The sequence below is a fragment of the Macrobrachium nipponense genome, chromosome 6, assembly GCF_015104395.2.
Source record: "Macrobrachium nipponense isolate FS-2020 chromosome 6, ASM1510439v2, whole genome shotgun sequence".
NCBI lineage: Eukaryota > Metazoa > Arthropoda > Malacostraca > Decapoda > Palaemonidae > Macrobrachium > Macrobrachium nipponense.
In genome coordinates this window covers 57,178,268-57,190,659 of record NC_061108.1, presented here as the reverse complement: position 1 = coordinate 57,190,659, position 12,392 = coordinate 57,178,268, and the positions used below count along the sequence as shown (strand labels likewise).

General features: G+C 43.9%; 1 protein-coding gene across 6 annotated transcripts in view; it reads right to left on the bottom strand.

Annotated features, from left to right (window-relative positions):
* Positions 1-12,392, bottom strand: part of LOC135216379 (long-chain fatty acid transport protein 4-like) — a 447,308-nt gene that overhangs the window by 147,465 nt on the left and 287,451 nt on the right. The window contains exon 8 of one of the 6 annotated variants that reach the window (XM_064251647.1): positions 379-580. The exons of 4 other annotated variants lie outside the window; for them this stretch is intronic. In XM_064251647.1, coding sequence (XP_064107717.1) covers positions 379-580 — 202 coding nt within the window. The remainder of the gene's footprint in view (positions 1-378; positions 581-12,392) is intronic. One more of the 6 variants, XM_064251650.1, reaches the window with a different exon arrangement.

Below are 12,392 nucleotides of genomic sequence, written 5' to 3'. Positions count from 1 at the left end.
GTATACAACCAATAATTCAAATGCATACCAAATATCTTCAAAGCAAGACATACTAAAGGATACATAATAGCTAATTTTGATCCTTATGATCATGATTATCTGTGCCATACAGCATGCAAGCAAACATTCCTGAAATTCAGAATTCTATTCAAAATGATAAATAAAAAGTTCTTATAGGTATAAAAATAAGTACATACCACAAACTAAAAATCTATACCTAGATTTATAAAATAAAAAGAAAAACTCTTGTGCAATAAAATCTTTAGAACTGCAACTAAAACTTTCAGAATTTTGTATTTGGCTAGAGAATTTTCTTTAGGGCTACAAAGCTTACAAAATAAGTTTTATAATACAACCATGCTCTATACAACTCCCTACCGTTGCCTTATACTTCTGGACATCTGACCAATATTTAGATGCAGAAAACTTGTTCCTAATGATTGTAGAACAACCAAAAAGGAGTGCTTGACCAACTCCAAGCATACCTCCCGCAGTATGGTATAGGGGAAGAGGGTCGTAAATCACCTCGTCTGGACTGAGGGCCACAATATAATATACACCAGCAGTCATAAATGAAAACCTACCATGCAGAAAAATAATTTCATTCCAGTTAGAACCTAGAAATTTTCAAATCTATAGTATTCACCTAGTTTGTACTTTTATTATGAAAATAATTCAGAAGCATAACAGTGTTACTCTCCTGTATTATAAGGATAAAAGCCTTACTCTATTCTAAAAATACAAGAACAGTATAATTCAAAATCAGATGCATCTGTAAATATACTTAGCTTAACACACTTCAACACAATGCCTGGGGAAGAGTTTATATGATAAACATTTTTGGTTCAATTCCCAATTCTCATTCGTATTTATTGTATATAAAATTTTTTTGCCTCTGATAAGACCTCCATACCATATAATTAGCAAAAGTCATGGAAGTTCTGTCCTAAATCAAAATAGTAGGAATAAAGACAATAAATATCTAATATGCTACAGAGAGTTTCTTACACAACAGAAAGTGGCAAGAAAGGACAAAAGTGTTCCTTCTTCTGGCCAAAACCCACAGAAAATGATAGAATGAAAGAAAAATAATCAGTCTAGCAATGATTTGAGGAATAAGCAAAAGAAAACAGAAGCAAAAATAGAATTACAAAGATTGCAAGAACAGAGAAAGAACAATCACCAACTCATGTAATGAGAGCATTATAGATTTCCAAAACGTAACTGTGGAATTAGTGGATTGACAGCTGTTACGAAACTGCTGATGGGATGAAAAGTCCTTCTTAACCTTTATGATAAAGTTCTATAGTATACTTTTTACTTCAAGTGCCTCCTTAATAGGAGTTCTTTCCACCTCTACTGGCACCGCACACTTTCTGCCCGAGTTCCCATCTGGTCTCCGTCTTCATTTCAGCCCCTTTTCAGGATTTTCTGTGGCTTCCTACTGGTCTCCTGTTACTTCCTAATCTATAATTTTCTGACTAACTGTTCTTGAACTTTGAAATAATTTTCATACTGTTAAAAACATATCTAAAATTCCCTCAATTGTAATATAATCTTCCCAAGCGAATCCAGCTATGACCCTTCACAAAATATGTACTCTTCATTTTCTATATCAGTAATCATGTCTCTGCTGTACAGTTATTACTGATACATTCTTTTTGCAAGCATCATAAGATTAGCTTTATTTTATTTATATTATTACCAACAGTCTAGCAATCTCCTTCCACATCATCCATGGCGTTTCAGCTCTTTTTACTCTCATTTCTTTATTGCCCCCTTAATATTGCTTTAAGGTATACTGCATCTTCATGGTAATACCTAGACATGTTTTACCTCTTTTAAGAACTGATTTATGGGATTAATTTGTTTCAATGCAAAACTCCATCATTCTAAGACAGCCTTTTCGAAGTAGCCGTTGTTTCCAGAAATGCCCCAGAAGAAAATGTCCCCCTTCCAACTAGATAGGCCCCACAGCTCTTCTACTGGTTGAAACTCATCATCTTGTTCTGCTACTCAGCCAACAACTGCAACCTCATCCCAACTCCCCCCCCCCCCCCCCCCACCCTTTTCACTCAAAAATTTCTTTAGGGATCCATAAGTAATTACTTCCTGAAATCCATAACTAATCTTCTTTCCATTACTATAGTGGTTGTATTTCTATGACTTGCAACACTTTTAAAAATTTTTGTTGTGTGCATATTTTGCCAGTCTGGGCTTCATAAATGAACTTACCTCTTGGCAGCTCTGTCAGTATGTGATTCTCGGATCAGCCGACTGTTCATGTGTTTCTTCAACTTCCCTAGATTCAAACCATATTTTTTTTTCTTTTTTTACTTCTGCATACTGCTTAGCTCACAGCTTGGTAACCTTGAGCCATTGCTTATTTTCATTATACAAACTTTCTTGAATTATTTACAAAATATCCCATAAAAATTATAATATTTGGTTATTGTTTAAGTTCTATTCACGTACTACTTACCTTTCATTTATCAAAAAGTACACTAGCTTCCTCAGTGTAGGTGAGCAGAGGCTCCAATTAAAGGATACCACAGTTTCGCATCCACAACTGAGAATACTCATGGTTTGCAGTGCTTGCAAGGGTCAATATGCACTCTAAATTTGTAATGTGAAACACGTAAAGACTGGACGGCCTCTCCTTGGATGTTTCATAGTACGAAGAGGAACTGTCAGAGGTCCCAAAACTTTTAAGGAGAGTAGGGCTTCATCATCTTTAAGTTCCTCACTGTTGTCAGACAACTTAATCAGGAGAGACAGAATTTGAATACAATAAACTAGCCTTTTGCACTGTCAACTGACAAAAGATGAGCATAACCTTCAGGACTTAGAACCTTCCTGGGAATATGCTATACAAGTTAGAACCTTGCTTTCCTTCCTCTCATCACTAGATTTCCCCTTCCCTTGAAGGTTTTCAACTGCTGTGAACAAGGGCTCATGTAAAGTCGATAGTGCACTGCTTGACACCTGGGAGTAAAGTGCCCACTAATCTGATGCTTCTCAAGATTCCCCTTCATTATAGGCAGTCCCTGCTTATCAGAAGCATCAGTTAATGGCATTTCAATTTTGAGACGCTTGGCTAACAACATCATTAACTTGATTCTTGGCGTTGGTAAGCAAATTATCAGCACCAACAAGCGATTTATCAGCATTGGTACATGGTTTAATGGCATTGGTAAGTGGTTTATTGGCGTTGGTAAGTGGTTTATTGGCGTTGGTAGGTGGTTTATTGGTGCCAGTAATCAGTTTATCGGTGAGGGTAGGCAGTTCATTATTGCCAATCAGTGCTTACGGCATCATAAATGTCCCTTATTACCATAATCACTGTGATGTTCTGATTACAACAATCTTTGGCTAGGGCGCCCAGCCAGGAATGGAACTCCCATCATTAACCAGAGACTGACTACCAGAATCCCTTGCAACCACCATGTCCCATGGACTATGTTGTAGCAATATATCACAAGTCTTCTTCTAGAAAGCTGAAATGGGTTTATATGCCAAGCCCTCTAGCACTACATGCACTTCTCAACATGCATCAAGTAATGGTAATTCTTTTGTGGAATATTCATCCAGTGCCCATTTTCTGAGAAAAGATTAGATCAATCTTTTTCTCCCTCAAGCATGTTTTAGACACATCACAAATCACACAAAAGTTCTGATCACGTGTCACAAGTCATAATCCAGCCTCCTCATCTGGAGAATCAGACCACAGCACTTGATGCTATTCTCAATTAAATATCTTCTAGAATGGAAGACAAAGGATCTAAAGAAAAATCTGATTAACCTTTGGTTGCCCCTTATCTTAACTCTACCTACGGCCTACTCAAGACACTTGTAAGGGGTATCGGGGGCAGACTTCTTAGGCTTCAGCTGGACCTCCTGGTTTAAAGACGCCGGTGAACAACTTCTCAACTTCTCTTTCAAGACCTTCAGTTGTTTTGCCTCCTTTAGAGACAGACAATAAAAAAATTCTATGGAAGTTGTTGATATTTGCCAACTGGAAGGAATGGATAATGATACTCAGCTGATTTGCTGGATGGTCCTTCTGTAGACAACAGAGGGATAATGAACGTGAGAAAACTTGTAGCCTCCCCCGGCAAGCTTCCATCTTAAATGTAAAAATGTTGACTAAATTTGATTGTCATAACAATGATGAAAAATATTTGCATTTCAAACCCTCCACAATCAGCTGACTTCTTCTATCTTTGACTTTTTCTACATGATGGATATAATGGACTCTCATCTCTTTCCCACAGACCTTGTGAGAGAGATCTCATGTTGGTTGGATGTTCTTAATATCTGGGAGGCCATGATTTCCACTGGGAGCACTTGCTCTTCAGGGGCCCTATTTTGCCATCAGATCATGGAAAGAGAGACTTTTCTTACTATATCCCTTGCCTTGTCTAAGAGGTAGAAAGAACTACAAATCTCATGAGAAACTAACCAACAGGTCTTCTTCTGCTCCCCCTTTTCAGTGCTTTTCACTGACCTTGAAGAAAGTGAAATTTACTTTCACCCTTGTTCTTATCTATGCAGTAGTCCCTTTTTATAAACGGTTTTGATTAAACATGGTTTTAAATTTCCCGCCTGCAAGTACAGTGGTCCCCCCGTAATCGCGGGGATGTGTATCAGATCCCACCACAAATAGTTAGAACTCGTGAATACAGGCAGTCCCTGGGTTACGACGGGGGATCTGGTCTTGAGACGCATTGTAAGCTGAAAATCGTCGTAAGCTCGAACATCGTCAAAAACCCAAAGAAAACCTTACTTTTAATGCTTTGGGTGCATTAAAAACTATGTAAACTACATTCGTATTGCATTTTTCATAAAAAAACCTTCAAATATTGAATATCTTCCATTTTTGGAGTCATATTTCTTCTGCCAGATCAGCGTTGTAAGCATCGTAACCCTGGAACATGCGTTGTAAAGCTGGAAATAATTTCTGATAAATAAAAGCATTGTAACATCGGAATGTCGTAAGCCAAATCTGTTGTAAGCTTGGGACTGCCTGTAGTTGGAAACCCTATAAAAATCTTTAAAACCTCCAATTTTGTTTGTTACAACTCAAGAAAAACCCACTCAAAATTTTTATACCTGTTTTTTTTAATAGTTTTATCACTAAAACTGCATTTTATGATAAAATTGATAAAAAGAAAAAAAAAGAGGAATTTGTGGATATTTCTCATAGAAAAATATCGCAAATAGGTGAATTTTCCACGAATAATGGGGGGAAATGTTCCAGAGAGAAATCTGCAAATGCGTGAGGCCACGAATGCGGAGAACGCGAATACGGGTGTCCACTGTGTGTTTTCACTCTACATGTTCCTCAGTCTGTGTGCGTCTGTAGTCCCAGCAGCATCCATAGTTATTCAGCAGTATTTTTAGGAGCTTTGAAGCGGTTAAAAGTTATTAATATGGCTTCAAAACTCCCTTCCAATTTCAAAGAAAACAATCCAGCAAAAACAATAGAAAAAGTTCTTTGTTTAGAAGAAAAGAATTAAATTCTTAAGAAATAAGTGATGGAATGAGTTATGCAGGAATAACTTGTCAGTATGGAATGAATGAATAGAGCGTTCACACAATAAAACACCAAGAAAAGAACATAAAGGATGCTCTGTCTATGTGCATACCAGGATCGGCAAAAATGACGATGCATGTGCCGGACGATAATGCTTTTGTGAAAATGGAAAAAGCCCTAAACTTATGGATTGAAGACCTGAACAGACAACATGTGCCGCTGAATTCCAATTTCATTACTGCAAGAGGTAAGCATCTGTAAGCTCAATTTGCTGGTGATTAAGTGCTACAGACGATCATGTTGAGTTAGACAATAGTGTTGATGATGATGATGATGATGATTACAATGAAGTGATATTGGTAGGCCTAACAGTTGTAGTGTAAGTAGCAAATAAAAATTTGTAGCCAGCAAGGGCTGGTTCAAAAAATTCAAGAAAAATTATGGCCTATATAACGTACAAATGACTGGCGAATTGGCCTCAGCAGACTATGTGGCAGGAGACACGTACCCACGTGAGTTTGCTGAAATCATAAAAGAGAAACTACAGGCCAGAGCAAGTTTTCAATGCAGATAAGACTGGTGTATGGTGGAAAAAATGCCCAAGAGAATACTTATTTCTGGGCTCAGCTCGTGTCGGCCTATGAAAGGATCCTTAATATCATTCTTTCTAGGTAAAATTAATCTAAAATTACCAGAGAAAAACAAAATTAAGAAAATGTCAGTAAAACTGACTCGCTCACTCTTAAAAAGAAGTGTCGGTATGGTAATAGGGGCGAGTGGGAATCACTACCACGAGACATTCACCAATTAGAACTTCCAATCAGAATCCCCTTAAGAGAGAGCTGATACCAACGGGCGATGCAGCCGCTACTACTACTACTAGAGGACGCCACGGACAGCAGCGCCCCTAGCGGACATCCTTAATTATTAGCGCTAGCGTCAAGACGCATTATTTTCTGTGCTGTGCTAATTTCGGGATTTATCCTATTCTTCACCATGGAACGCTCTGCAATTGCAACGGCTAAGTTAAGTAACTCATAAGTAATGTTTTACCACATTTTTATCTTCCGGGTACCAGTATTTTCCTCCTAATAGGTCATATACGGTTTCCCGGTTGTCTCGTGGTGGCGCCATGCTGCCTCGTTAAGAATTCCCGGTCCTCCATACTGGGACTTCTTATACTTATGGGCTTACTATGTTACGTTCATTGTCTTTTACATCGAGTTTTAGCTAGTTTAGCCCCCCTACCATCTCTCTTAGTTTGGTATTTAGGGCTATTACTATTATTCCCGCCCAGCATCCCGGCTCTTGCTCTTCATTGGCTATCGCTGGCTCCGAGTAGGCTTCTGTTTCTTGGAACAGTCTGCCTCCTCCTGGGCTTCTTTCTCTTTTACTAAAAGTGTCTTTTCCATCTTTTCGATGTATATATATATTATATTTAGGGTGTTAGGCTAGCCTAGGTGCATGTTCCTTGTATTGGTACAGCTTGGTTCACGTGGCCCTCCCACGGTTGTGTTGCTCGCGGCCTAGGCCACTTGCGGTCACGTGTTCCATCGCACCTTACCCTGCCCCTGCCCTCCCTACCTGGTATAGGGAGGGGCTGGGGGACCCCTTGGTTGTCATGACAACCTCAGTCGCCTTCTCTCTCCCTCTCTGAGGTGGCCAGGGGTTCCTCCCAGCGGGGGGTATAGGGAGACCACTCATGGAGGTACGGGTCTCCGAGCGGGTAGTCGGTGAGGCGGGGAGGAGTAGGTCCATCCCCCACCCTCTCTCTCTCCCGCCGTGTTACGCCGAGTCCTTCCTCCCCCCTCCCCAGTTGCTCAGCCACCTTACCTCGCTATAACGAAAGGAGCCTTCCGTCGCAGCCGGGGCACCTTTGGTTATAGGTTACTGGCTCCGCCAGCGGGCGGGGTGGGGACTACTAGTGGTCGGTTGCTTGCCTACTATATCCTTACTTCTCTCCCCCGCTACCGGAAGGGAGCTTGCTTCTTACCCGTGCACTCTTCTAGTAGTCGGGTGGGGAAAAGTTTGTTATTATTGTTATTTTAAGGATATACCCTAATTTTACGATGAATTGTTTAATTTTATTATTTATATATCTACCATCCCCGCCATTTTACGTCGTGGTTTCCAATTACCACCACTCCTGGTTGGTTTCTTTTTGTGTCCCCGCCATCAGCGGAGCTATAGCCTAGGACACCCAACCAACCTTGTTACCACACGTATTATGGCGGGGCTCTGGTTTAATCTAACTTTATCGCTCCGGCACCAGCGGAGCAACTGTTAGGCTGTAAGTGTTTTCCTGATACTCATGTATCTTTCCACTTACAGGCTACCAACTGTCAGGTCCTTGGGTGCAACGCGACGTTGTACGACCCCTGCGGCCACGATGAGTGCAGGTCTCACGCCCCTTGTGCCACGTCATTTAATGAGATGATCGTCTGGCACCCAGAAGCCTGCGCCATCTGCTACGACCTAGTCGGTCAGCTGGGAGATGGGGTAAGTCCATTATAGGCTTCCTTATCATTTTACTAACAACTCTTAGTCATAAGTTTGTTATCCCCGTTCCGCCATTAGAAGCTCATCTCGCCCTTTCTTTCAGGCTACTGGTGTGAGGGAGGTCGCCCTCGCCACCCTGAAAGCGTGGGTGGGCGGCTTCGGGAAGAACGCCGCCAAAGGCCAGCCGTACGTCCTGGACAAGAAGCTGGCCGTCCAGATCTTCCCTGCGGGCAAGTCAACTGGGTATGTTGACCCCTTGTCCGCAGCCCCTCTGATAGCCTCCATCCAGCAAGATCTCCAGCAATCCTTTGGGGTCGTAGCTTCCCAGGAGTCGGTCCCGGACGTCGCTGCCCTGGACCTAAACGTCGAGCCCATGGCGGTAGGGGCAGAGGATTTGTTGGTTGAGGTAGGTGTGTCGGGCGCCCAAGGTCTTTCCTTGGGTGCTCCTGGATCTTCTCCTGTCCCTTCTTCGAGCGCTTCTTTCCAAGGCTTTGTGGGATCTGAGATCCCTACCCGCTCTCCCGCTCTCTCTGTACCCCCAAAGGTGAAGGGACAGAGAGAACCGAAGACTCTAGCTAAGACAACTTCTAGGAAGTCGTCTTCGTCTTCTTCGGCTAGGAAGTCTTCGACTTCCTACGCCGACGCGGTGAAAGCCAAGCCGAGTTCTTCTCACTCGAAGAGCTCTAGAAGCAAGGCTTCTAAGGAGAAGGCTCGCGCTCCCGCCGAGCCAATGCCTTCTCCTGCCTCCACCGCTTCCACTCCGGCAACGCCGGTGGGAGGAGCAGGACCTAGCACCTTTGATCCACTGCTTTCTCAGCAGTGGTGATGCAACAGGTGGGCGAGTTGGTTGGCTCGCAAGTCTCCGCCCTGGGGACGAGATTCGAGCAGATGTTCGCACAATTGTCGAGCACTCTGTCTCAATCAGGCCAGTCCATACAAGATCTCTCTAACAGGGTTAGAGAGAATGAGGACCGAGTAGCTGGGCTCTCTCAGGTCCCTCTTCCAGTCTCCCCAGTGCCAAGCACTGGCATTCTTTCCTCCTCCGCCCAGCCATAAACGACTCTCTGCCAGCTTTCTCCATGGAGAATCCATGGAGAGTAGCTGCCTACGCTCCTTTTAAGGATGGGATGATCTCTATCCCGGAGTGTGGAACTCGGAGAATTGAGGACTTCGAGTTTTACCCTCCGGGTCTGACGCAGCCTTTCATCGGTTATGCTAGGCTGACTGTACGGCTCTTACTAGGGTGGGGAAGACAAGATCTCTAGAGAGTCTGTTCTATACAGTACGGATCATGCCCAGCGGGAATGGGTTCACTGCCTTGAGGACTGGGAGTGCACGAACACTAAGCTCCAGGCCTATAAGAGTCCTTTTACTATTTTCGCGACGGAAGAGGAGGCTTCTCTTCCGTTCGCCACGAAAATAGTAGAGAAGACCCTTCAGGCAGTCCTCAAGGATGAGCCCATGCCACAGTTAAGGGAGGCGGAGTCTACTTCTCCGCTCTTCCCGGCTTTCGGAGAATTGTGGGAGAACTTGCCAGCTACGTTCACGCTTGGTAAGCTCAAACCGGACTGCGCCATGGACCAGTTCGGCGAGAAGCTGCCAAGGCTGCCTGATTCCCTGATTCAGGCAGAGTTCGACGCGCGAACCAGGTTTGGCAGGTCCCTCAATTCTCTTGTAATTACGGAAATGGCTGCTCTATCATATGCGACGGAACCGTTGTTTAAGATATTGGCAAAATCCCAGTTTCAGACGGTCCTAACAGATGCTTTCGACTTCTTCCAAGCTAGGAGGAATTGCCGAAAGCACGTTCTGCAGGAGTGTACTATTAGGCACGAGCCTAATAGACTCTTAGCTTCTAGCATGTGGGGAGCGGATCTCTTCCCAGAGTCCGCTGTTAATGAAGTGCACCACGAGGCTGCTAGGCTCAACCAGAGCCTTAGAGCTAGGTGGGGTATTTCGTCAAAGAGGAAACAAGAATCCGTCCCCACTGCTGGTAAGAAACCGAAGAAGGCTGGTAAGAGGTTCCAGCCGTATCAGAAACACCAGCAACAGCAGCAATTTGTGCAGGCCGTCCCGGTTACCCAACAGGGACAACCTGCTAGTTCGAAACAGAACCAGCCCATCCTCCTGTTGTCTCCTCAATCACAGCCGTCGACCTCCTACGCAATCTCGCCGGCCTTTAACCCTACATTTGAGGCTCAAGGCTACAAACAACCGAGAGGTAGGGCGAGAGGTTACTTTCGCCAGCGTGGCGCAGGAAGGCGACAAGGAGCAGGCAGTTCAGAGGAGGGTGTGGTGGTTCACGCCCGCCCATCAACAATGAGGCTCCCCAGGTAGGAGGGAGGCTGTTCCTCTTCCGCCACAGGTGGGGGTTCAGCAATTGGGCACAGAGCATAGTGTCCAAGGGATTGGGTTGGAGTTGGATCAAAGATCCGCCTCCAATCAAATCATTCCACCAAATACCATCAGAGGAATTGACAGATTACGCGGAGGAACTCCTTCAGAAAGGAGCTATTGCGAGAGTCAAGCATCTAAAATTTCAAGGTCGCTTATTCAGCGTGCCAAAGAAAGGCTCAACAAAAAGAAGGGTAATCTTAGACTTGTCAAAGCTAAACTCTTTCTTATTCGTTGCGACAAGTTCAAGATGCTTACCCTCTCGCAAGTAAGGACCTTACTTCCGCGTGGAGCCGTCACATGCTCCATCGATCTTACAGACGCATACTATCATATCCCTATAGCCAGGCACTTCCGCCCATTACCTCAGGATTCAGGCTAGGAAATCAGACGTTCTCATTCAAAGTGATGCCCTTCGGTCTGAATGTAGCCCCAGGGTATTCACGAAAATAGCAGAAGTGGTTGTACAGCAATTGAGAACTCAGGGAATCATGGTAGCAGCATACCTCGACGATTGGTTGATCTGGGCACCAACTGTCGAGGAATGTCTCGAAGCCACCAAAAAGGTAGTTCACTTTCTGGAACATCTGGGGTTCCAGATAAACAAAACGAAATCCAGACTTACCCCGGAGTCTCGTTTTCAGTGGCTGGGAATCCAATGGGATTTGTCTTCCCACAATCTGTCAATTCCAGTGGCCAAACGGAAGGAAATAGCAAAATCTGTCAGGCAATTTCTCAAATGCAAACAAACATCAAGGAGAAACCAGGAGAGAATCCTAGGGTCCCTTCAGTTTGCTTCGGTAACAGATATCCTCCTGAAAGCAAGGCTAAAAGATTTAAATCGAATTTGGCGATCGAGAGCAAACACCAAATCTCGAGCAAGTTGTCAGTAATCCCACAGATCCTCCGCAATCAACTCCGTCCATGGTCAAAAGTAAAGAACTTAGCCAAGAAGGTACCCCTTCAATATCCCCTTCCAGTGTTAACCATTCACACGGATGCCTCCCTGTCCGGGTGGGGGGGATACTCTCAGTTCAAACAGGTTCAGGGGACTTGGTCAGTTCAATTTCGCCAGCTTCACATAAAACGTTCTGGAAGCAATGGCAGTATTTCTTACCTTGAAGAGACTGCTTCCCCCGAAGAAGTCTCATCTAAGGCTAGTTTTGGACAGTGCAGTGGTAGTTCATTGCATCAACAGAGGAGGGTCCAAATCCAAGCATGTGAATCATGTCATGATAGCCATCTTTGCCCTAGCAAACAAACACAAATGGCATCTGTCTGCCACTCACCTGGCAGGGGTAAGAAATGTGATAGCAGACGCTCTGTCCCGGTCAGTTCCTCTGGAATCAGAATGGTCTCTAGACGACGGGTCATTCCAGTGGATAAGCCTGAGAGTCCCAGGTCTCCAAGTGGATCTCTTCGCCTCACAAGCGAACCACAAGCTCCCTTGCTATGTGGCCCCCAACCTGGACCCTCTGGCTTATGCCACGGACGCCCTGTCGTTGGATTGGAATCAGTGGAGGAAAATTTATGTTTTTCCTCCAGTGAATCTTCTCTTGAAAGTCCTAAGCAAACTAAGGTCTTTCAAAGGGATAGTAGCTCTGATTGCACCGGACTGGCCCAAGAGCAACTGGTATCCTCTTCTTCTGGAATTGGGCCTCCGACCTCAACGGATCCCCAATCCCAAGCTATCACAATCAGTACAAATGAGGACTGTGTTCGCTTCCTCAGGAATTCTCCAGACCCTAACTTTATGGACTTCATGAAGTTTGCGGCTAATAAAGATGCTAATATTGATCCACAGAATATTCTCTTCCTAGAATCAGATAAGAGAGAGTCAACCATTAGACAATATGACTCAGCTGTTAAAAAATTAGCATCTTTGTCTTGAAAGAATCGAACACTACAACCATGACAGTTAATCTAGCTATATCCTTTTTCAGATCCTTGTTTGAAAAAGGTT